Source organism: Ictalurus furcatus, chromosome 6, assembly GCF_023375685.1.
Source record: "Ictalurus furcatus strain D&B chromosome 6, Billie_1.0, whole genome shotgun sequence".
In the NCBI taxonomy this organism is placed as follows: Eukaryota; Metazoa; Chordata; class Actinopteri; order Siluriformes; family Ictaluridae; genus Ictalurus; species Ictalurus furcatus.
Window position 1 is genome coordinate 102,848 of NC_071260.1, and position 26,765 is coordinate 129,612.

At 40.9% G+C, this 26,765-nt stretch overlaps 1 protein-coding gene across 2 annotated transcripts; it reads left to right on the forward strand.

Annotated features, from left to right (window-relative positions):
• The first annotated feature begins 3,809 nt into the window (after positions 1-3,809).
• On the forward strand, positions 3,810-25,538 carry tspearb (thrombospondin-type laminin G domain and EAR repeats b). 2 transcript variants are annotated; one of them, XM_053626082.1, is made up of 12 exons: positions 3,810-4,224; positions 17,497-17,717; positions 20,738-20,964; positions 21,074-21,164; positions 21,354-21,510; positions 21,895-22,026; positions 22,115-22,347; positions 22,715-22,904; positions 23,318-23,550; positions 24,253-24,431; positions 24,519-24,620; positions 25,280-25,538. In XM_053626082.1, exons 2-12 carry the CDS (start codon positions 17,565-17,567, stop codon positions 25,440-25,442), a joined length of 1,860 nt encoding a protein of 619 aa, XP_053482057.1. In that variant the 5' UTR covers positions 3,810-4,224; positions 17,497-17,564; the 3' UTR covers positions 25,443-25,538. The 2 variants fall into 2 exon arrangements, with proteins under 2 accessions (XP_053482057.1, XP_053482056.1); XM_053626081.1 differs by lacking the exon at positions 3,810-4,224 and adding an exon at positions 11,305-12,557.
• The last annotated feature ends 1,227 nt before the right edge of the window (positions 25,539-26,765 follow it).

Sequence of the window (26,765 nt, forward strand, 5' to 3'; positions counted from 1 at the left end):
AACGTGCATTTTACCACGTGATTTTATTGCGCCCGATCACGGAGCTGCGCATGCGCGTGCCGGTCTGCGCGGAGTAAGGGAAGGTAGTGGAGCGGTTTTGTTTTAAAAATGTCCGACGAGAAGGCCACGGTCAAGTTTAATAAGTTTGATAAATATAAGTGATAAATCCTTATTTTTCTGCCGTAAGATGGATTTTAATGGAAAGTTAAAGAGTCAGTAAAAAAACCTCTAACGGCTTGCTATAACACTACATTAGGACCTGTGCTAAGCTAATTCTATACAATCACTTTGTGTTAGAGAAATTAAACAAAGTTGTGTGGAATTATTATCAATAAAATATTAATCTTTCTATGGTTATACGTTCTAAGTGCTCCAAACAGCGTACTGTGCCGTTTATTAGCCTGAGTTAGCTTACACAGAAGAGGTTTGAGGTAGTGAAATAACCATAGTAACCAAGTATGTGAGAACCTGGCCAACGTTCCATGGCCAGGTTCTCACATACTCCGTTTGCGGTGCGCGTTTTTCCCCGTGTCCATGTTAACACTCACCTGTTAACATGGAGACGGGGAAAAACCCGTAGGAACGGCACAACACCTGGTTCACACATCGTCCAGGTGCAGTGTGAATGCTCTAACCGTTAGAGCATTCAGATGTGTGAACCAGGTGTTATGCAGTTCCTACTAAAATCAAAATGCATTGTGGGTAATCAGTGCCTTTCACAGTGCATAGTGGAGTTTGATATTCTCCACTACAGCCTAACCAGTGCTCGGTGTGGTGTAGGACACTGACAGTGTGGTGTGTCATAGGAGAGTGAGCACATTAACCTGAAGGTGGCGGGGCAGGATGGCTCTGTAGTGCAATTTAAAATAAAGAGACACACACCACTCGCTAAACTGATGAAGGCCTACTGTGACAGACAGGTAAATGGAGGATGAAGACACGATCGATGTGTTCCAGCAGCAGACGGGCGGAGTGTGTTAAACACACACACACACACACACACACACACACACACACACACACACACACACACAGGAGGTTCAGGGACAAACTGATGTATTTAAGTAAATGCAAATGTTACACTTTTTTTAAGTTTATGATGTGTATACTTTATACATGTTGTTGTTATTATTATTATTATTATTATTAACTGAGTTTTATGTATATTTTTGGTGTATTGTAAATATTAATCTTAATCTCTCATGTTCATTACAACCACAAAGTGGAGATTGTGGTGTGTGTGAGAGATGTCTACTAGGTGGTGCTGTTTAAAAACTCTAATCTGATCTCTCCTGACCGTAGCCAGCTTCACAGTTCCAGACTTATAAAAGACTTTATAAAATGTGTAGTTTTTAAAGATTCCAAAAAACAGATATGATATTTTTGGGTGGCTGTGGATCTGGTGGTAGAGCGGGGTGTCCACTCAATCTTTCTCAATCTCAATTCTCAATCTCAAGGGGGTTGTGGGTGAATGAGAAACAGTGTAAAGCGCTTTGTAGAACTGCTAAGGTTTAAAAGCATTATACATGCAGACCATTTACCATATTGTACTCTGTGTGTGTGTGTGTGTGTGTGTGTGTGTGTGTGTTTGTATGTGTTTTCATTAATTTGTTTTTTATTAGAAGTCATTTACACCCCACACACTAACCACACTAAGATTAAAAAAACCTTTTGTGTTTCAGAGATATGGATCAGTTACCATGGCAACTTATTCTCAGAAATGATGTGGGATAAAGTCAGGTTTTAGTGGAGTTAAAGCCGAATCTGTGGTGTTTACACACAGCTCAGTGTTTATTCCATATCAGAAACCTAGTGCTGTTTTTACTAAACATCTCACTCTAGTGATTTATATAAAATAGTTTTATATGGATAATCTAAACATGTAATATTTTACTCCTTTTTTAAATGTCCAGTATTGTAAGTTTTTTTTTAAATATAGCAATATATTTCAGTAAAAATGTAATACTGATTTATAGCTGCAGGTGAAGGACTAATTAACTGCTGTTAGTTGAATTATTAGAAAATAACACACCCCTCGAGGTTTGTCCGTTATCTCAGTTAACCCGGTGAAGTGATATGAAACTAATGCGATCAAGACCTGACTGGAACTACTTTAGCTGTGTATTTACTGGAAATAATTACACACCTCAGGATGTCTGTCAGCCAATCAGAATCGAGAATTCTACAGCGCGGTGGTGTAAATTAGTATAAAGTTATGTGTACAGAAACATTTAACATCTGGACAGTTTAAATAAGTTAAACATAAGAATGTTTTATCAAAATTACATTTACAAAAGTGAATAATGTGGTTTATACTGTTATTTAGCTTTCTACTCCTTACACATGTTTTCCCAGAGCATAAATCAGCCTTTATTCAGTCATTATTTACTGTTTTTAAAGTCATGAAGCGTAGCAGCTCTGAAATAAATACCCTGCTTCAAAATGTGTATATAACTGATATATGTATATAACTATCCAGGAGGACTGGCTTCATTTAGTGCTGTGTACTGTTGTGAAATAAACATGAGGGAGACCGAGTATGAGTAATATGTAATTTTATTGATAATTCACAGGACTGGTGGGTGCGTAATCTTGAGGAGAGCGGTAGGGGGAAGAAAATGGGGTGTGTCCTGGGGACATGGGATAGTCAGCAAAGGTGAAATAAGGAGACCACTGAGAGTACGGCGGACTGACAGGTGAGAAGAGGGAAGAATGGTCAGAGCCCAGATCAGAGAAGGTGACATCTTCCTCAGACTGAAAGCTGGAGGGAGGGTCTGTCTGTGTAGAGGCATCAATACACACATTCACGGGGTGGATTCTGTATCTGAGAGGGGGGGAAAGAAGAGAAGGAAAAATGACGACGGGCTCCTAGACACACAGAAGCGATATTAGGCGGATATTGACGAATTGGATTCACACTTTAAGATCTTTTAAGAGTAACACACTATGGTTTATTAGTCAAAAAGAAGTATAAGAGCTGAGGAGTGCAAACACACACACACACACACACACACACTCTTGTACAGTCAAGGACGGGCATGTAGACATAACACACACACACACACTCTGTCTCTCTCTCTCACACACACATAACATTATAACTTTATAAGAATAATAAAAAGGAGTATTAAGATATTATAAGGGTAATATCTTATAATAATAAAATATATACTCTTTATAAAAAACTCTTTATAAAAATAAAGAGTAGTAGGATATGCAGGATAGTAGAAGGGTAATATAATGATATTATGAAGTAGGAAGTACAGTAAGCCATTTTGCAAGCAGTATAACTATATATAAAATAGAGATATAGAGGAAATATGAAAATAAATTATAAACCAGAAATACAGAAAAATGTAACTTACTCATAATTCAGATGGTGAAGATTCTTGTCTCGCAAGGAAGGCCTTAATTTTAAGAGAAAACCATGAGGAGCCATTTATAAGGGTAGCTGAGTCAAGCTCCCCCCCCCCCCCCCCCCCCGCGAGATAACAGTGAGACCAAGGTCTCTCTAAATTGTTTTGTCTCTCTCCACTTTTGAACCTAATGGTAAATTGGAAAGGTCTCTTTCAGAACCTAATGGTAATGTAGATGAGCTCTTTTTTAACCCTATTGGTATTGATATCATGTAAATACAGTATAAATACTGGAGCTTGAGCTCCGGGTGTCAGATCACTTCTGAGAATTCTCATCGGTGTGGAACTCGTGTGGTGGAACGGAACCAATAAATCTGGACCCTTGCTTCTTCTCACTCACGGCTGGCGTCTTTTTTGTATCTCCAACTGGGTTCGGAGATGTGAGTATTTGCTTCTATGTTGAATTTTAAGTGTTTTTGGGTAATAGGCTAAATTTGGGCCAGCAGTACTCATTTGGTTTAATCCATATTTCTGTTAAACACATTATATTAAACTCCTGATCAGTAATGGTTTCATTAACAATAAGTGCTTTAGATGTAAGAGATCTAATATTTAATAGTGCTAGTTTCAGAAGGTGCCGGCTGTGCATTCAGTATGATCTCATTTTATGTTTATTAGGTTACTAAAACAAATTTTTCTGAAAATTCTACATTTTTGTATTATTCCAATTATCTATAAAGCCCACATTGTTTTCACCACCTGGACATCCAGCAGTTCAGTGACCATAACCTGCTGTAAGCTACATCCCCACACCGCGTTGGGCCGAGTGACTGATTGTTTTGTTAAAACTTTCTGCAGCTGTTAACAGGTCAGTAGTTGAAGTGTGTGCTGGAGATTTACCTGTACAAGTAAGTGTGTGAAGAAACAATGTTTATCTTACAGGTGTGCTTTATGATGTCATGGATCTTGAGGTGACTTCAGTGTGTACTTTGTTGTGTTGAAAGCTCTTTATTATGTGTGTGTGTGTGTGTGTGTGTGTGTGTGTATAATGGCGTTGTAGACTGTGTTTGACTGTAGTTACTGTAATTGTAGTGCTGAAGTCTACAATTTCTGTTTTAGGAATTATGTGTGTGTGTGTGTGTGTGTGTGTGAGAGAGAGAGAGAGCATGAGTGTGAGTTTGTGTATTTTAGGAATTGTATATTCAGGTCACAATGAAATAATAGTGACATTACACACAAAGGATAGGCTTACACAGGTGAGCATAAGAATAAAGGGGCGGAGTCATGACATGAGCTAGACAAACCAGGGAAATTAAATTTCATTTAATAAACGTCACCGTTCCTCTGTATTTGATTGGTCATGTGACACCGTTCCTCTGTATTTGATTGGTCATGTGACACCGTTCCTCTGTATTTGATTGGTCATGTGACACCGTTTTTCTGTATTTGATTGGTCATGTGACACCATTTCTCTTTATTTGGTTGGCCATGTGACACCCTTTCTCTGTATTTGATTGGTCATGTGACACCATTTCTCTTTATTTGGTTGGCCATGTGACACCCTTTCTCTGTATTTGATTGGTCATGTGACACCCTTTCTCTGTATTTGGTTGGTCATGTGACACCCTTTCTCTGTATTTGGTTGGTCATGTGACACCCTTTCTCTGTATTTGATGGGTCATGTGACACCGTTTCGCTGTATTTGATTGGTCATGTGACACCGTTCCTCTGTATTTGATTGGTCATGTGACACCGTTCCTCTGTATTTGATTGGTCACGTGACACCGTTTTTCTGTATTTGATTGGTCATGTGACACCATTTCTCTGTATTTGATGGGTCATGTGACACCGTTTCGCTGTATTTGATTGGTCATGTGACACCGTTCCTCTGTATTTGATTGGTCATGTGACACCATTTCTCTGTATTTGATGGGTCATGTGACACCGTTTCTCTGTATTTGATTGGTCATGTGACACCCTTTCTCTGTATTTGATGGGTCATGTGACACCCTTTCTCTGTATTTGATGGGTCATGTGACACCGTTTCGCTGTATTTTATTGGTCATGTGACACTGTTTCTCTGTATTTGATTGGTCATGTGACACCGTTTCTCTGTACTTGGTTGGTCATGTGACACCATTTCTCTTTATTTGGTTGGCCATGTGACACCCTTTCTCTGTATTTGATTGGTCATGTGACAGCCTTTCTCTGTATTTGGTTGGTCATGTGACACCCTTTCTCTGTATTTGATGGGTCATGTGACACCGTTTCTCTGTATTTGATTGGTCATGTGATACCGTTTCTCTGTATGTGATGGGTCATGTGACCTGTTTCTCTGTAATTGATTGGTCACGTGACACCGTTTCTCTGTATTTGATTGGTCATGTGACACCGTTTCGCTGTATTTTATTGGTCATGTGACACCGTTTCTCTGTATTTGATTGGTCATGTGACAGTTTCTCTGTATTTGATTGGTCATGTGACACCGTTTCTCTGTATTTGATTGGTCATGTGACACTGTTTCTCTGTATTTGATTGATCACGTGTTGTCTTTTCTCAGTAGTTGGTTAGTTCACACAAGCTGTACTTTGACTAGTTACAAGTTATCTTGTTAACATGCTACAGTATTGTTGTGATTAACCTGTTTAGCTCTAGTTTATTGGTTACCATGTTTATTGTAATGCTAGTCATAAATAGATGTGTAAATTTACCCGTATATATATATTTAATGTCACGCAGCATGAGGAATTTGATTATCGTCCCAGCAGGTTATCTGTGTAATGGTGCATAGCAAGTTTGTGACATTGGGGAGTGTAGGAGATGATAAGATACTATAAAACAAGGAAAAGGTTTTTAAGGAAATAAGATGGCACCACTGATTGGGCACTAGTCTGTGTGTGTGTGTGTGTGTGTGTGTGTGTGTGTGTGTGTGTGTGTGTGTGTGTGTGTGTGTGTGTGTGTTCTGGCTCTTTAGAATCCCCTCAAATTTACTGCTCAACATGTCTGTACATGTACCCTGCGTGTGTGTGTGTGTGTGTCTGTGTTCTCAAAAGCATGTTTGATGCTAAAACAGCGAACACACACACACACACACACACACATAGATATAAACAAGACTGTACGTACACATGATATATAAAGATAGTTGCAAGTTCATAAGTTCCTGGTTACACAATATATATATAGTGTATAGACTCTTTATGTACTAACTCTTATAGTATACATAGTTATATTTATAATCGCTCTATCCGGTGTCACCCAGATGAGGATGGGTTCCTTCTGAGTCTGGTTCCTCTCAAGGTTTCTTCCTCATATCGTCTCAGGGAGTTTTTCCTCACCACCGTCACCTCTGGCTGCTCATTAGAGATAAATTCATACATTTAACATCTATATCCTGAATTTATATATTTCTGTAAAGCTGCTTTGTGATGATGTCCACTGTTAAAAGCGCTGTACAAATAAAACTGAATTGAATTGAGATAGTAAGAATTGCAAGAGTATGTAACATATGTGTATATGTATATATAAAGTTTATCATATATAAACACTTAGCTAGCTATCCAAAGCACACTGCATGTTAAATAACAGGTAGAATATCTGGTGTATTATTTTGCCTGATGGTTCTTTTTGTAAATTCATCTTTTAATTAGAGAAATGTTGGCACGGTTGTGTTGTTGAGACGCCTCGTACAGAGCCAGTGTTTGTGGTGAACCACTGAGGTTCTGTCGGGCCGGAGATCAGAGCATGTGGAGGTACTTTAGAGTTCACACCCTGTCTCTGTGAGGAGATGTAAAGAGCGGAAGTGTTGGTCCTTAATGCAGCAGGTGTAAATATGTGAGAGCCCACATCAATCCCAACACTACACACACATGAGCACACACACCCACACTGGGGGGGAGCTGAAATTCCCCTGAGCCATTATTTTCACTAACCTAGTGGTAAACACGGCCAAGCTGTAAAGTGTCCCACCTCGCCAAACTGAGTGCACACAAAAAAACAGAGTGACAAAAAAACAAAACAAAAACAGAACACCTACATGTTTACACAGCTTCAGAGACTGAAAGTGTAAGAGTTAAAAATAAGAGTTTCAGAATGATGACAGTATGACTCGCTTTATTATTCAGTACCTACATTGACAATAATAATAATCAGGGATTGGCTATAAAATATACCAAACATTAAACATAATGTAAAATGATTAAATCCATTATTTACTCACCTCTTTACGTATCCTCTTTACTCGCCCACCAACACAGTGAGTGACTAACGAGGGGATTAGTCAAAGAAACAACCAAGAGGCCAAGGGGAACTCTCAACATGACACTACCACAACCATGCTTCACTCTAAGGATGGTGGTCTGAGGGTGATTAGTGTATAGGGAATGGAGGGCATGTAAACTCAGTAAAGGAGTTCCTCAAAGTGCTCCTTCTATCACTCAACAGTATCTTCAGTAGAGGTCAACACTCCCCACAGTCATCCCCCCCCCTTGAGGTGCTTAATGGTTCGTCAGAACATCTTTGAGGCCATCCCAAAGTCGTTTCTATGTCCTATCCAAACTCCTCCCATTCCCAAGATTTCTGTCCTTCAGCTGCTTTTGAAGTAGCCTTTATGAAACGATCACAAAATTGATCATTATCCATTGACCTAATGTGCTCTGGTACCAAGTACACTTGTGACCAACCTTGTGTTTGAACTGTGCCCCCTAGTGCACAATTTGTTTTGTTATCTCTTTTTGAAGATTTTGCTTCCCCTATATCAATAGGGGTATTAAACTTTATTTATATGGAATTATATTTGTACAGAGACTTTTCAGAATCAGCACCAGTAGTGATGAAGAATTTACAGCTATAACATGCATTTCATCTCACATACTTAGACCTGTTGGCTAAGTTGAGCTGACTACTCTGGAAACGTGGCTGATAAATACACTTCCTGTGTGGGCATGAGAGAGACTTATCAGAGTGAGCTAAAGCTGGAAGGGCCATCAGATACACATGTCTCTTTCTCTCTCTCTTTCAGATAACATCTCATGGCTGAAGGTTGAAGGTGATTAAAAGTGTTTGAAGGCTTTGATGTGTCTAGCTGAGGCGATATTGCTTCCTCTGAATAAAAACACACACATACACACAGATGCAATAGTGAAGATCCTTCTGTATTTTTTCTCTAAAAGATATCCATTTTGTCTCATGCTAAAGAATACAGATTTGGTATGATTACGAGTGTTGCTGAATGATGAGGTGAGCCCATGAGGTTGTGGGTAACAAATCCTCAGTCAGACAACGGAGATCTGGGTGTGTGAACATACAGATAAAATTTCCATCACAGTTTTCCGTGAGACTTCCTCTGGGCATAGGTGTGTGTGTGTGTGAGACTGTCTTTCAACATTAATACAGTCTACATCACACTCACAGTCACCAGCTACATCCAAAACCATATACATCTGCACTAAATAGCTGGCTGAAGCAAAATAGAATGATCGCTGCAGCTGCCTTCCAACCTCCCTACCTCCTTATGGCTCTTAACTAACCCCTAACTTGCCCCCACTCAAAAAAAAAAATCTGCACTTACACAGGCTCTTACACATCTACTCTGCGCACTTTGCTTCTCTAGAACTCAATTATAAATCGTGTACAGTAGCACTACTTGTATTGTTCCCCGCTTGATATATCGCTTTGCTTGTATTTCCTCATGGGTAAGTTGCTTTGGATAAAAGTGTCTGCTAAATGAATAAATGTAAATATATGGCTCTGTCCCAACCTCCATACTTCCCTAGACCTATATCCCAACTTGCCTACTTTCCTGTGGCTCTGTCCTAACCTCCTTGCCTCCATGAGGCTATGTCCCAACCTCCCTGCCACCTCTGTATGACCCTGTCCCAACCTCCCTACCTCCATGTGGCGCTGTCTCAACCTCAACCTCCCTACCCCTCTACGGGTCTTTCTCAACCTCTCTACCTCTCTATGGCTATATCCCAACCTCCCTACCTTCCTTTCATGCTGTCCCAACCTCCCTACCTACCTGTGGCTATGTCCCAATCTCCCTACCTCCCAGTGGCTCTGTCTGTCATCTGGCTCCACTGAAACATACAGTGGTGTGTTATCAGTGTAGCAGTGGAAACTAATACTGTATTTACAAATGTACCCAGAGGTAGTGTATATAGAGAAAAGAGTAGTGGGTCTAGAACAGAGCCTTGTTTATGTGTTAAACTTTACATGTTACCCTGTGGGCATAATCTGTTCATACACTTCTAATTTCAAAGGAACTGAAGTGCAGGTAAATGTGTGTTCGCGTGTGGAGGTCAGATCAGTGGGGTGTGTGTGTGTGTGTGTGTGTGTGTGTGTGTGTTAATGACTGGGTGTAATAGTCAGTAAAGACTGGGGCTGTGTGATTACAGGCCTGCAATGAGAAATAACACAGCCACCTTGGTGTTACAGACAATCTTTGGCTCATTGCACACATTAGCAGTGCAGGGTAACTGAAATTCCTATCGTGTTCCCAACATTGTTTATTAATCTTTGTGTCTTTCAGTTTCCTAAATGTTCTGCTATCAATGTGCGATGTGATTTTTTATTATTTTGGAACCCTAGTACCTAATTGAATGCTAGAAAGCAGAATTAATTATAATTTTTTTTGAGGGAATTTAGTTTAAATTATTGATTATTTTTGATTATTGAGGGAGTTTTCCCCCAATAAAGCTCAGATAGATTCCTCTGTCTTGAAGACTTTTCCTTCAAAAAATGTAAAGCTACAGCTTTAATTCTAACTGATACAAAGCTGACACTGAAGACTCAAGTGAAATCAAGTCAAGTGTTTTTTTTTATTGTTATTCCTCTAAAAATTGGCACAATATGTGTAATGTAAATTGTAATGTACAATGTAAACTATTGTGTAATGTAGCAGCAAAAGTATAGCAGCAATACTGTCAGCAAAACGAGTTCCATAGTATAAAGTGACTGATGCAGTTGTGTAAAGTGCAGGTGTGCTGAGTCTGACTGGGTTAGGTGTGAGCTAGCTCAGGTGAGCTCTGGGAGGCAGCAGGGTGTTGAGTAATCTGACTGCCTCAGGGAAGAAACTGTTGTGGAGTCTGCTGGTGGTGGCACGGATGCTCCTGTACCTTCTGTCAGATGACCGGAGGATGAATAGTCCTTGAGAGGGGTGAGAATGTCATCCACAGTACTGGTGGTTTTGCGGCTGCAGCGGTTGTTGAATGAGGTGTTGATGGTGGGTAGAGACCCTGATGATCTTTTTAGATCCCGTACCACACGGTGAGACAGCTGGTCAGTTTGGCTCTCTTCAGTCTCCGCAGGAAGTGGAAACGCTGCTCTGCCTTCATGGCTGGCAGGTGGTGTTGAGAGTCCAGGAGAGGTACACAGTCAAGTGTACAGCAAGAAACTTGAAGCTTTTGACTCTCTCCACAATTGTTCTGTTGATGTGCAGTGGTGAGTGGTCCACTCGGGTTCTCCTGAAGTTGACAATCATCTCTTTAGTCTTTTCAACATTAAGAGCTGGATTGTTGTCTCTACACCATTCTGCGAGCTGGTTCACCTCCTCCCTGTATGCTGACGCCTCATTGTTGATGATGAAGCCCACGACTGTAGTGTCCTCAGCAAACCTGATGTGATTAGAACTGAACTTTGCAGCACAGTCACAGAACAGCAGAACAGCAGTGGACCAAACACACAGCCCTGGGGTGGGGGGGGGGGGGTGCAACAGAAGTGAGTACACCCCGCTGGCAACAGAAGTGAGTACACCCCTAAGTGAAAATGTCCAAACTGGGCCAAAGTGTCAATATTTTGTAAATATTTTTTCACTTAGGGGTGTACTCACATTTGTTGCCAGCGGTTTAGACATTAATGGCTGTGTGTTGAGTTATTTTGAGGGGACAGCAAATTTACACTGATACACAAGCTGTACACTCACTACTTTACATTGTAGCAAAGTGTCATTTCTTCAGTGCTGTCACATGAAAAGATATAATCAAATATTTACAAAAATGTGAGGGGTGTACTCACTTTTGTGAGATACTGTACATACAGTATAGACACACAAACACTGGGGAATTCCTGCCCACTTCTAAGAGAAAACCATTATAGTTGACAAAGATTGAAGTCCTCTCTCTCTCTCTCTCTCTCTCTCTCTCTCTCTCTGTCTTTCCCTCACTTTCTGATTACTTTCTGATTCAGCGATCTCTCTGTCTCTCTCTCTCTCTCTCACTCTCACTCTCTCTCTCTCTCTAACCCCTCCTATCCACAGCTGTCTTATTCTCAGTGTTAATGCCTCTCACAGGTGAGTTCCTCTCTCTCTCTCTCTCTCTCTCTCTCTCTCTCTCTCACACACACACACAAGATAGACTGAGAGAGAGAGAGTGGTGAGGAAACACCTCCTTCTGCTCTTAGTTGTCTAAATGTCTCTCAGACGTAATGGAACTCGGTGCTGAAACTCTGTTCTATCACAGGGTTCTCCTGACTGGATATTTTTTATGCTACACATTAAGAATCGTAACCTCTGATATGGAGTTCTTCACTAAGGAATGCACATTTTCTCCTCTACATGGACATTTTGTATCTGTATTGTTCTTCTGAATGTTCCTGAAATCTGTGGATGCCACTGAATTTTTCTGAAGATATGGTACCTTGTCTCATGTAGAGTTTCTCCTGGATGTTCGAAATTTCTGAAGATTTCCCAAGATCCTCGATGATTCTGAAATCTATAGGTTCTCTTGGATAATTAATTAGTGTGAAAGTTCTCTTGGATTATGACACAAGAACCACAATGCTCATAAATTTTTAGGAAATCTGAACATGATATGTTCCTGGATGTTCCTCAAATGTGAAGGCATATATGCTTCAGAAATAATAATGATCATTTAGATCATTTAAGATATAAAGCCTCAGCTGGATGTATTTAGCACTCTGGTAATTAATCCAGAATATTGATTAAATCTCAAGAGAACGCTGGACGTAAATGAAATCTGAAAACTCAACCGTAAAAAAGTCCTCCAGATGTTTCTGAAGTGTGGAAGATCTTGTCTTGGAGAAGCTCCACTGTAGTGCAGTGGGCTGTTATGAGGAGACTCAAAGAGGAGTTTAAGACTTGACCTGACTGATTGCGTATGAACGCAGCTCTGATGCTGCTGAAGTTTGTCATCCTTCTCTGCTGTTTCATCAGCAGCTGGTCAGCGCCATGGAGACCATGCACAGGTACACTTCCACACCTAGAACGGCGTAAGTACATCTCCTCACCTAGCACTAGTAAAACGTGCCAGCTAGCACAGATACACCTCTACACCTAGCTCAGGTAAAGCATGTCAGCTAGCACAGATACATCTCTAGGCCTAACTCAGGTAAACCATTTTACCTAGCACAAGGGAAACCTATCAATTACAGAGGTACACCTTCACATCTATCTCAGATACGCCTCACCTCACTATCTCATACGCCTTTCTTAATTACCTCAGGTGAAACTCCTCAACTAGAGCAGGTACAACTTCTCACCTAGCTCAGAAACGCTTCCTCACCCAGAACAGGTACACCTCCACATCTCACTCAGGTATCTACACCTAGAACCACCTAGCTCATGTACATTGTCTTACCTAGCACAGGTGAAACCCTTCACCTAAAGCAGGTACATGTCCACACCCAGCACACGTGAGACCCATCAACTAGGGAAAGAACACAGGTTCTTTTCTCTACACAGGTACTCATCACTCTGCACATATTCACCCATGCACCTAGTACATGTACACCAAATTACCGAAGCTTTCGTAACACAGAAACACCTGCTCACCTAGCACAGGTGCACCTTTTATGTAGAACTTATTCACTGAGTACAGGTGAATCTCCATAGTTAAACAGGTACACCTATTTTCCTGGCTGTACACCAGTTCACCTAGCACAGGTACACTTCCCTACCTGTCCACATCATGTCCTCTGTTTCTAATGCAGTAATTCTGATTTACTACCTGGAGCAGGTAGGAGTGCAGGTGATGGTGATCCTCTAAAGAGTGCTGTTTCATGGCAGCTTCAGTAAGAGCGAGCTGTAACTTGTCCTTTTCATGTCAGCTGTTAGAGGTGGTTTCTCTTTGCACTGTGTCGCTCAAGCTCTGTAATTACTGCAGATTTTCTAGCAGATTGCCAGGAGATTATGAGCTTCAGGTTCTCTAAACCATTTAAGGTGACTAATTATGATATCATTCAAAGGACTGAAAGGAAGGGGAGGAGGACATGGGTGCTTCTGTTCACCTGTATGATCTTTATACCGACTCGCTTTCTGAACAGAATTGACAGCAGCTCCTGAGCTGAGTTCAGTGAGGACTCACTTCAAAACCACGTCAATGGGCCAGACGGAAATACACACTCCTGTGGTTGTCTCTGTAGATGAGATGCATGATTAGATGTGGTCTCCAGGTCTCCAGGTGTTTTGATCAAACATTTAGGCCTTGAGATTTGCACAATGAGAGCAGTTATATGCAACAAGAAGACACTGGAAGACATTTATCTTCATCAATATACATGTTTTATAGGGGATGTATCAGCACAAATTTTTACTAGTCAAACAATAATTCAAAAAAAGTCAACTAATTGTCTTTTCCATAATTAAAGTAAAAACTGTTTCAGGACATCACTAACTGTAGGCTCTTAAATTGTGTAGCAAAGAACACATCAAACCACACTTCAGTTAACATTGTTTAATAAGTAACCAAATAAATAAATAGAAATACATTAAGTTTTTTTAATAACAATTCATATGTTTTATAATAAAATAAGAGTTATATTACTTAAGCATGTCCAAGTTCTTAAAATGCACTCAGGTGGACAAACTGTCAGCTCAGTTGATTCAGGAACATGGCATTTGGCATTTTGACACCCTCATCCAGAGCAACTTCCATTTATCTAATTTCATTCAACTGAGCACTTGAGTGTTAAGGGCCTTGCTCAAGGGCCCAGTAGTAGCAGCTAAGCAGTGCTAGAATTTGAACTCACAACCTTCTGACCAGAAGGTCAATGCCTTAACCACTGGGCTACTACTGTACCACCAGACTCAGCAACATCAACAGCAGGGTCTGGGAGGTTTCATCATGTTCAGTCCTGGCCCAGGAAGCATCCGACAAAACTAGTCTGTATTGAACTCTTTGAACCAGGAAATGCTGCTCAGCTACTCTACATTAGCTGAGTGAGATTGGATACTGATCTTTGGTGACATGTTTTTTTTTTTTAAATCCTTAATGGTTTAAGTAATTGTGCATATGCAGTTTGCTTTGTATTGGTGTTTGTAGGTCTTTAGTTATTTGTGGATCTCTGTGGAGGTAATATGGGTCTCTACAGAACTTTATATATTTCTTTGGGTCTATGGAACTGTTTGAGGTCTCTGTCTGTCTCTGTGGGTGTCCCTATAGAGACTCTGTTCGCTTTCGAGCTGTAGTGATTTTGTGAAATCACCGTGTGGTTCCTGCAACTGTAGGTACATCTGTAGGTACGTACGGGTTCTTCTGGGTGTGAGTGATACTCTTGTGGGTTATTCTGTTAATTTATGTACTTTATTTTTTATCATATGGTTATATACACATTAGTTTCAGTCAGTCTTGTACATTATTTCAGAAATATTTGTTGTATCTGGGTCAGGTTCAGATGTTTGAGTTTCTCATATCATGATGTTTTTAGCTAGTTAAGATGGGCGTACACTGCACGACGTATCTGTTTTCACTTTGTGACAATGTTCATAATGGAAGGTGAATGTCCAGGTGGGAGCTAGGTGGGAGCTAGATGGGAGGCGAGTGTGACCACAGATGATCCGGTGGTGTAAGTAATAATAATACTGTTCCCTTTAGCTGTGTGTACTTATAGATTAAACCTCCTTCCAGGTCTCTCTATGCTCATATGACCTGCATTATATCTCCAATAATGCATTTGTTTTATAACAATAGGAGACCCCGGAGTGCCTCTGTGTGTGCCGTGTGAACCGGCAGCATTCTGAAAAGTGCTGTTTGCTCTCTGAAAAGCTTATTTAGTCTTTGAAATGTGATCTAGTCCATTCTATTACACACGTTTTCTCCATTGCTCTTGTTTTCCTCTTTGATTTTGCCAGGTGAATCCAAACACAGGTAGAAGTCTTGCCCTTTAAAACGGAAGCATTTATTTTAAGCAAACACTATTTTTTTCATAGACATCTGACTGAACCTGTCATCATTTCACAGGACACATAAGTGCAACATAAAACACAAACATGTATGTGAAACTGCCTTATACACTTGGCAGAAGAGAGACCTCCTACACCCCAAAACGTTAAAAAAGATTAATAAATCTCGACAATATTTCTTAGAGCCTCAGTACAGATAACCTGTTTCTTTCTTAAATTTGACCACATGTCCACACGTTTTTGAAATCAGAAATATTTCCTAATTTAGCCAAGTATATTCAATTAAATGCAGTATTATTTGTATAGTACTTTTAACAATGGGCATAGTCATAAAGCAGTTTTACAGAAATCCGGATATAAATTTCAAATTTATAAATTTAACCCTAATGAGCCAGAGGTAATGGTGACATTGAAAAAACTCCCTGAGACATCGGAATGATTTTCAGGTGGCAAAAACTCCAAACAGAAGTAGGACATCAGGATGGATCTGGCAGGTCCAGAGAGAAGAAGGAGTCAGGATCACTGGTAACTGAGAGAGAGAGAGAGAGAGAGAGAGAGATAGATAGATAGATAGATTGATTGATGAACTGGCTCTTCCTGCTCTCAGATATGACTCCTAGATGATCTCCACTGATCCTCTCATGTCTGCTGCTTTGCATCGGCTTTAATTTGCCTCTGTGGATGGATAAAGTTTTTTCCCCCACTGAGCAGAGAAGTAAGAGATGACAGGCACTAATGGGTAATTCCTTCTCATTATGTTAGCCAATGGGAGCTGTGACCTGTTTGGCGTCTTGAGCAAAATGTAACTTTTTGCCTCACTTACAGTGCTGTGAAAAAGTACTTGATTGAAGTACTGATTTATGCACTAAATAGTTTTACATCTTCAACCGAAATACAACATAAAACAAAGGCAACTTGAGTAAACGCACAATACAGTTTTATTATTTTATTTATTTTATTGAAGCAAAAAAGTTATCCAACACCTATCACCCATGTGAAAAACTAATTGCCCCCTTAAACTTAAAATCTGGTTGTGCCGCCTTTAGCAGCAATAACTGCAACCAAACTCTTCCGATAACAGAGATCAGTCTCTCACTTACTTCTAGGACTAGGATTTACTGCTATGCTTTGGATCGTTGTCTTGCTGCATAATCCAGTTGCACTTGAGTTTAAACTTATGGACTGAAGACCGGACATTCTCATTTAGGATTTTCTGGTAGAGAGCAGAATTCATGTTTCCCTCAATTACTGCAAGTTGCCCAGACCCTGAAGCAGCAGAGCATCCCCACACCATCACACTTCCTCCACCATGCTTGACTGTAGGTATGATGTTTATGCCAGATGTAAAGGGAGTCCTGTCTTCCAAACAGTTCCAATTTCAGCTCATCAGTCCACAGAACATTCTCCCAAACGGTTTGAGGATCATCAAGGTGTGTTTTGGCAAAATTCAGATGAACCTAATGTTTTCACCTCACCACTCTTCCATGGATGCCACTTTTGCCCAGTGTCTTTCTGATAGTGGAGTCATGAACACTGACCTTTATTGATGCATGAGAGACCCGTAGTTCCTTTGATGTTGTCCTTGGCTCTTTTGTGACTTCTTGGATAAGTTCTTACTCTTGCTCTTTTGATCTCCAGCACATCAGCTCATATACGTAGATTCATTAGGCTTCTGAAAATGCATATGCTGTTATAAAGACTGGTTCAGATTGATATGGTTAATTTGAAACTTTGTCAAATGATGGCAAGAAAAACATTTCTCCAAAACTTTCCCAATTAAGGGAATATTGTTTGCATCTCCAATTAAGGAAAGTATTCCTGAAATAGGCTCCAGATTTACCTCCACCCTGACCAGGATAAAGTGGTTAACTTGGTGTGCATCCCTCTTTAATGCACCATAGGTCATTGCCAAATATTGTATTAGTTTTGCACTGGACCTATGAGGCTAACTACACACTAAATATCGTGGTTTGATCCTCATTCTGGAGTGAATTTTGTCCACAGATCTGTTACCACTGGACCTGCTGCATCGTGTCCTTCCTGTTGTAGGCAGTCACCAGACTCGGGTCCGGATGGTTCAGTCTCAGGGTTCAAGAGGACTGAAGCTCTCTGGACCTCCACAGTCTCTGAGTTTCCCATCATCACAGATCTTCACCAACTGCAACTTCTTCCCTGCTGAGTTCTCCATCGTGGTCACACTGAAGATCCCCAAACTAAATCCTAATGTAAGAAACACATAAAGAACAGGTTCTCATATTCTGAACACACTCCCCAAACCATCATTCAATGTAAACATGGTGTCATCTTTTATTATAACTTTTACACCTCAGACAAACATATCAAAATGTACAATACCTAGGGTACCGTCTTTTCAGCTACTGGTATTAACAGCGACAACAAAATCTTCTTTATTCTACTGTAAGTTTTAACATCCCTATCTCCCTGTGACTATTCCCAAACCTCTCTACCTCCCTACGGCTCTGTACCAACCTCTCTACCTCCCTACGGCTCTTTACCAACCTCTCTACCTCCCTACGGCTCTGTACCAACCTCTCTACCTCCCTACGGCTCTGTACCAACCTCTCTACCTCCCTACGGCTCTTTACCAACCTCTCTACCTCCCTACGGCTCTGTACCAACCTCTCTACCTCCCTACGGCTCTGTACCAACCTCTCTACCTCCCTACGGCTCTGTACCAACCTCTCTACCTCCCTACGGCTCTGTACCAACCTCTCTACCTCCCTACGGCTCTTTACCAACCTCTCTACCTCCCTACGGCTCTGTACCAACCTCTCTACCTCCCTACGGCTCTGTACCAACCTCTCTACCTCCCTACGGCTCTTTACCAACCTCTCTACCTCCCTACGGCTCTGTACCAACCTCTCTACCTCCCTACGGCTCTGTACCAACCTCTCTACCTCCCTACGGCTCTGTACCAACCTCTCTACCTCCCTACGGCTCTGTACCAACCTCTCTACCTCCCTACGGCTCTGTACCAACCTCTCTACCTCCCTACGGCTCTTTACCAACCTCTCTACCTCCCTACGGCTCTGTACCAACCTCTCTACCTCCCTATGGCTCTTTGCCAACCTCTCTACCTCCCTGTTGCTTTGTTCTAACCTCCCTATGACGTTGTCCTACTTCCCTATCTCCCTCTAGTTCATTGTGTAAAGGAATATGTAAAGGACATTAGACACTGGATGCTTATTAACGTCCTTCTACTTTTTTCTGACAAGACAGAAGTACATGAACTAGGACCAAAAACCTCGTTGTGATTATTGACTGTGTGCTTTCATCTCAGAAATATTGCTAAGATAAGAAATGGGTAATTCCGCTCTAATGGGAGATTACACGTTGCTCAACCATTTTTAATTGTCCTATTTTGTTTTGAGTGATTATTGCTATGTATTGGCATTGCAATACTACCAGTTTTTTATTGTACTTTTAACTATGACTGCCATCTTTGTGTCAAGGCACACAACAAATTTTGGTTATACAGCTCTCTACGGAAACCTCAGTATCTCGGCTCAGGATGGTCCTAGCTCATTGGAGAAAAAAAAACTGATCTCTAGAGCACATTACTAGGTACATGAACATATATAAACATCTTAAACATAGACTTAGAACTTAAGTCCAAACGTAATGCTCAAGATTACTCACAGTTCCTGGGTAAGTATAGTGTGCATGCAGAAAATTTTAACCTTCCTATGGCTATGTCTCAGTTCAATTCAATTAAATTTTATTTGTCTAAAGCTTTTAACACTGGACATTGTCATAAAGCATTTTTCAGAAATCAGGATATACAATTTTCATTTCAATTTATCTCAAGGCAACAGCAAGGAAAACTGTCCCGATGCAAAAAAAGAGAAAGCTTGAGAAGAACCAAACTCAAAAGGGAACTTATCCTCATCTGGGTGACAATGGATATTTATAAATCATTCCACTTCCATAACTGTATAATATAAAATCAAGCAGTGCATTATGTGTGTCAAAAGGACTTGAGTATGAGCATCATTAGAGTTTTAAGTTAAAGTTTCTTGTATCAAACTAAAGTTAGCAACTGTTCAGTAATGGAGACTTGAATGTAAACTGTTCTTAGCAATTGCAGAAAGAACATCCACAACCATTTGAAGGTTGTCTGTGTGGTACCATCCACAGTAAACACAATGTGATCTGTAGACTATCCATGTGGGGCCTTCAGCAGCAGTGTGTGGTTTTCAAGTAAGCCAGGCTCCAAGCAGAAGTGGGGCATCAGTATGGATCAGGCAGATCCAGAGGACGGGAGGAGTCAGATGGGCAGAAGGAGTCAGGATCATTGGTATCTCAGGAGTAACATGTGTGTGTGAGAGAGAGAGTTTGAGAGACAGTGTGAGAGAGATAGAGTGTGTGTGTGAGAGAGAGAGAAAGAGTGTGTGTGTGAGAGAGAGAGAGACTGTGAGAGAGAGAGAGAGAGAGTGAGAGAGAGAGAGAGAGAGAGTGTGAGAGAGAGAGAGAGAGAGAGAGTGTGAGAGCGAGAGAGTGAGAGAGAAAGAGTGTGTGTGTGAGAGAGAGAGAGACTGTGAGAGAGAGAGAGAGTGAGAGAGAGAGAGAGAGAGAGAGAGAGAGAGTGTGAGAGAGAGAGAGAGAGAGTGTGAGAGCGAGAGAGTGAGAGAGAAAGAGTGTGTGTGTGAGAGAGAGAGAGACTGTGAGAGAGAGAGAGAGTGAGAGAGAGAGAGAGAGAGAGAGAGAGTGTGAGAGAGAGAGAGAGAGAGTGTGAGAGCGAGAGAGTGAGAGAGAGAGAGAGAGAGAGAGAGAGAGTGTGAGAGAGAGAGAGAGAGAGTGTGAGAGAGAGAGAGAGAGTGAGAGAGAGAGAGAGAGAGTGTGAGAGAGAGAGAGTGTGAGAGCGAGAGAGTGAGAGAGAGAGAGAGAGAGAGAGAGAGAGAGTGTGAGAGAGAGAGAGAGAGAGTGTGAGAGAGAGAGAGAGAGAGAGAGAGTGTGTGAGAGCGAGAGAGTGAGAGAGAGAGAGAGAGACTCATTATTCTGCCTGCTTGTACATCCTCACCAGTTTAACTCTGTATACTTCTGTCCCAACCTCCCTAACTCTTGGTAGCCACATCCTAACCTCCCCATCTCACAACGACTACATTCTACCCACCCATATTCTCATTGGTGATGTCCCAAATTTTGGGATTCAGCCATAGCAGAAATGGAACAAACTTCTAATGTGTGCTAATGGGCTAATGTGAGTGTTGATTATTTCATGCAGAAAGATGAGTACATATTCACTCTTTTGGATGGAGATTCGGATGAGCTGCTTGTTGGTCTTCGTCTCGCTCATGATAAAGTGCACTTCCTGAGGCGGATAGATGAGAGGACGGAGCGTGTGACCTTCAGACAGGTGAACATGGCGGATGGACACTGGCATACAATGGTGCTTGCACTCAGTGGCCACTATGCTGTACTCACTCTGGACTGTGGCATCCCAGTCGAGCTGTAGGTGAAAAGTTACTCGTTAACAATCTTTTTCCCCATTGATCCTCTCTATCTGTCTGCCTCTCTGTCTGTCTGTTTTTAACTCTCTGAGTGTTATGCTAAACCGTAGGCAGCTGGAGAAGCCATTTCCTGAGCAGTTGTACACAGGTGGCTCCACATTCTTCATTGGGAGCAGGAGGAGATGGAGTGGCCTGTTCTCTGTAAGGAACTCCACCTGTCTCGCTCACCTGTCTCACACTCACTTGTCTCTCACCAGCACGCACCTGTCTCACACCAGTATATTTGTATGTTTGTATGTTTTGCATTCTGTCTTACACTCTGCCTCTCTGTGTGTGTGTCTCTCTCTGTCTCACTTTCTTTCTCATTTTTGCTGTCTTACACTCATTCAGGGTTTGATTAGACAGCTCGTCCTCATGCCTGGATCAGATGCGTCCTCTCATCTGTGTCCCTCGTCTGATCCCACAATGTCTATTCTGTCAGTCCCTCAGATTCTCTTACACCTGCCAGGCAAACCTCCAACCAATCAGCTTCCACTTTACCCCTATGGTGAGAATGAGCACATGCTTACCCCGGCCTCTCCTCAATGCACGTACGCAGTGAAGTGTATAAAGCTACTATGGAGGGTTGTTTTTGGAAATTTGAGACCAACACATGTGTATTTCTTTGAAGTGAAGTATTAAGAGAGTACAGGTAGATTAATACACACACACACACGTTGGCAGAAGCGTGAATGTTATTGTGTTGATGTTGGCATGAAACCAAATCCCTTGATGACAAAACTAGCAAAGGAATGTGTGTGTGATATATTTACATTACTATTCTCTTTTGTCTCTCTCACTCTCATGTCTTTCTCTCCTGTCTCTCTCCACCTCTCCCTGTCTCTGTCTGTCCCCCTCTCTTCCTCTCTCTCCTGCCTCTCTCTCTCTGTAGAGGCGGAGTTGCGTGTTACTCAGCGTGTTCCTCCGGTGTGTGTCAGTGCTGTAGTGGGCCAGGTGTGGTTCAGCATTGAGAAGAGATCGCTGTTCCTGTGTAATGGCACTACATGGATCACCATGCTACATGGTACACACACACACACACACACACACACACACACACACAGAACAATAAAACTCTGCTTTTAATCCTCCACTCTCACTGTTCTACACAGAGAAAGAGAAGTTGGATTATGTTGAAGATCATCAGGATCTCTTCACAGACTCGGAGACATTTGATATTGAGGTTTTTCATCTCCCGTCTCTTGGTGTGTTCATCGCTACGGCGAATCGTGACTCCAGCCAAGGTTCGGTCATTTATAGGTGGACCAATGGCAGATTCGAGCGATTTCAGAACATCAACACATATGATGCACAAGCATGGAAATTCTTCACTGTAGGAAAAAAGGTTTGAGTCTCCACCATCTGTTTCTTGTATAGATTCATTCATTGGGAGGTTGTGACAGATCCATAGGGAGCCAGGGGATATAGGGAACTTGTGACAGATCAAGGTGATGACATCCCATTCCAATGTCTGACCAACCCCCCCATCCCCCCCATCCCCCCCCCCATCCCCCCCATCCCCCCCCCCACACACACACACAGACACACACACACAGACACACACACACATAACATATGTTGTGATGGTCAAGTGTCCCATCACATTTTATCTCAGCTTACAGTGACTCCGTGATGTTTCCCTCTTACTGAACTGGCTGTGTGTGTGTGTGTGTGTGTGTGTGTGTGTGTGTGTGTGTGTGTGTGTGTTTTAGAGGTTCTTGGTCGTAGCAAACTCCAGAAGAATTGATGGTAAAAAATTTGAGCTCTCAGTGATTTATAAATGGAGAATGAAGAAGCAGCGCTTTGTCGAGTATCAGAAGATTCAAACGCACAGTGCTCGTGACTGGGAGGCCTTCTGTATCCAAGACGACAACTTCCTCGCTGTGGCGAATCACAGAGAAGGTGGATTTTTATTCTCTGTATCCCTTAAACTCATACACTATATATATACAGTATCTCACAAAAATGAGTACACCCCTCACATTGTTGTAAATATTTGATTATAACTTTTCATGTGACAACACTGAAGAAATGACACTTTGCTACAATGTAAAGTAGTGAGTGTACAGCTTGTGTAACAGTGTAAATTTGCCGTCCCCTCAAAATAACTCAACATACAGCCATTAATGTCTAAACCGCTGGCAACAAAAGTGAGTACACTTATATACACTTATATATATATATATATATATATATACATACACAAATACACATTGGGACTTATAATTACACAGGCCACTCCTCCTTCACTGGTACTGACAAGTCCAAAGGACCTGATCTTGCTCTCATTCTCACTCCATCACACTTGTGCACAGGTGAGATGAACCACAACATAGACAGCGTGATCTACAGGTGGAACCGACAGACCAGGAAGTTCGAGATTAATCAGACCATCTCAACATCTGGAGCCTATGACTGGGAGTTCTTTACCATCGGACCGTACCACTTCCTGGTGGTAGCCAACACGTTTAATGGCAAATCCACTGACATTAGCTCCACCATCTACATCTGGATAGGGGGAAAGTTCCAGCCATTCCAGTACATCACGGTACACCAGGATACATGGAATACATATAGAAAGCACATTTATATTTTTCAAATATAAGTCTTAAATTGCCAGATGAGTCCTGACTGAGGATCTGTGGACTGTAACTCTACCCTTTAATTAGTGACAGCAGTAATTAGTAATGAGATATAGGTTACTATGTGTGTGTGTGTGTGTGTGTGTGTGTGTGTGTGTGTGTGTGTGTAAGTTTTAGGGACTTTCCAAGGTTTCTGTCTCAGCTATATCAAGACAGAGCGTCACGTAGGGGTTCTAAAAATAGATGTAAAGGTAGGCAGACATATAGTAAGTAGATAGATATTAACAGAATGTTCATAATCCAGAGAGAAAGTTCAAAACAGCTCCAAAAACACACTGAAAGTATCAAGTATTTGACCTCGGCTGGGGACAATTTTAAAGAAATCAAGTGAGAAGAAGTCATCTGCTTGCTTGACAACCTAGGTTGTCTGGTCTAGGGGTCTCTGTAAAGGAGGTCAGTGAGGTCCTGACAAAGTTGTGAAAGTAGCTGGCCAAACTCAGTAAATGTTGCAGTCCCTTAATGTTATTGGTTCTGCCCAGTAGGTTCCTGCATCCACCTTGTGTTTATTTATTTTGTAACCCCCTCACTGCTAATTATATACCTGAGAAAGGAGACACTGGTCTGATGGACAGATGTCTCTGAATGTGACTGAACATTTCTCATTTCAGACATTTGGAGCAATTGATTGGGAGATGTTTCAGATTGATAACAGGTTCTTTCTGGCTGTAGCGAACTCTCAGAAACTCAGTGACTCCAGCACAGTTCTCTACAACATCAACTCCACCATCTATGAACTTAACATGACCTCACAGAGTTTCATTAAGTTCCAGGATATAGCAACAAGCAGGTGAGTAAACGCTGAAGCTCATCGGTTCCTTCATCAACGGCCTGTGATGTGCATTAACACTGAGCATTGTGTTCAATGTGTTCACAGTGCTTTAGATTGGGAATTCTTCACTGTGGGTGACGATAAGTTCCTCGTGGTGGCAAACTCATATGATGGAGCTTCATACTCATTAAACAGTGTTATATATAGGTGAGTGGATCATACCATACTAGTCCACTGCAAGAGCTTTGAAGCTTCTCTGTTGTTCCTTGAGTTTGGACTCACATGAGCTTGAACATCACTGGATCAGTCTTTTAGATTTTAGGATATATTTGTGTGCATTAAAAGTTTACATTTTTTCAAACAAAAATATACCATTTGTAGTTCTCGTTAACTATATACCCACTGTGAAGATGTGGAACATCAACTATCAGTCACTGTAATCACCATAACAATGAAGAAAACATCATAAAAATGAGGAGAAACTGTTGAGAAACAGAACAATGAAATAGCTTTTTAGTTAACAAAGATTGGCTTTTGCTATTGGCTAGCAAATCTTTGAAAAGGAATTGAAAAGCTGTGGGGTTGGGTTAGACCCATCCTCAGTTTCCATGTAACTGGCTCCTTTATGGCTCTCCTAGTGGCACACAAATGAAAATATTACAGCATGTAAAATATTACTGATGTGACCCAGTGACCCGACACTGCCAACACTGAGAATGTGTGCTAGTGTGATAGTTGCTATCTATACTTTATTTATGTATGTCCTCTGCACTGATTAACACTAATCAAGCCACTAAAGATACCTTTAAAATGTCTCAGTGCCCACACCACAGGCCAACCGTGTGTGTGTGTGTGTGTCCCCTCAGGTGGCAGGGTTATGAAGGATTTGTGCCTGTGCACAGACTGAACACACACGGATGCAGAGATTGGGAATTCTTCACTTCCTCTGATGGATCTTACCTCATTTCCTCCAGCGCCAGAGCTCCGTACTCCAAAGTGCTCAAACTGAAAACCTACTTCCAGCGTTGAGTCCTCAAATCCACAACATCAGGACAAACAAATCATTCACAGCACAGCATATATACAGCATTATATCATGTCCTGCTTCCAACACTGACCTGTGTGTGTGAAGTTTGCATGTTCTCCCCGTGCTTCGGGGGTTTCCTCCGGGTAATCTGGTTTCCTCCCCCAGTCCAAAGACATGCATTGTAGGCTGATTGGCATGTCTAAAAGTGTCCGTAGTGTATGTGATTGTGCTCTGTGATGGATTGGCACCCTGTCACCTGCGTCATATGTTCTCGAGCTCGAGCATGACTTTATGGTCTTCTAGTAACTTAAGGTGTAACTTAAACCCCGCCTTCTCTGTGTTTTTATTGGTGGCTGTATTTAACCGATCAGGATTTCTCTGATTGGCTGCTGGCAGCCAGAAAAAAAGAGAGAAACACATTTTTAATGTAGATCAGTTTAGTAAAATAATGATTAGCATAATAAAATTCAGTATGATAAAGTTCCATAAAATTATGTTCTGTGAATAGTTCCATAAAAAGATGCAAAATAAAGTTTGGTCAAATAAAACTGAAGATCATAAAAAAAAATCATTCGCTAAAATAAAGTTAGATAAAGTTTGGTAAGATAATAAAAAAAGATAATAGAGATAGATAATAAAAAATATAATAAAAAGATTAATAAAATAGTGTTTAGTAGAATAAAGAATTATCTGCACTGGAACATTACTGATGCAGTTGATGCTAAACTCTCATCAATATTTAATTTTCAGAATAGTGTTCATAAAACAAATGTTCAAACGTTAAAGCTATAAACGTGTTACAACAGGCAATTATAACCTTAAAAATATTTCATTTATTTTGTAGAGCGAATATTTTTCTTGTGGTAGCTGCAGCGCCCTCTGTTGGACACACAGTATACAGCGTTAAGAATTAATCTTCAAGAACTGTTTTTTTTAAAAAACATGTATTTATATCTAATTTACTCAGCGTTCTATTAAGAACACTTGTTTATCTCATTAACAATTTCACGACTGTTTACAACCACAATTTATCTGTAATTCATTTGCACACAGTGGAGCAGAAAGTCATATTATTATTATTATTATTATTATTATTATTATTATTATTATTGTAGTAATAGTAGTTGTTCTTTGATTCTTAGTTAATGCAAATGAAACTGGCAGCTATCAGAGAAAAGCGTTATGTAGGCCTATATGTATGAAAACAATAACTGTTCATTAAGTACTACATTTGATACTATTTTAATTATATTTTCTAGGATTGTTTGTTATTTAGAATATAGTAAATGTTAACCGTGTTTCAGACATTTATTCTATATAAATAA

What these genes read in the sequence shown, in the direction of transcription:
- tspearb (XM_053626081.1), top strand. Translation starts at nt 12,470, where the DNA reads ATGAACGCAGCTCTGATGCTGCTGAAGTTTGTCATCCTTCTCTGCTGT. An exon ending in GATGGAGTGGCCTGTTCTCT is followed by an intron (nt 21,165 to 21,353) that starts GTAAGGAACTCC and finishes ACACTCATTCAG; the next exon opens with GGTTTGATTAGACAGCTCGT. An exon ending in GCTTCCACTTTACCCCTATG is followed by an intron (nt 21,511 to 21,894) that starts GTGAGAATGAGC and finishes CTCTCTCTGTAG; the next exon opens with AGGCGGAGTTGCGTGTTACT.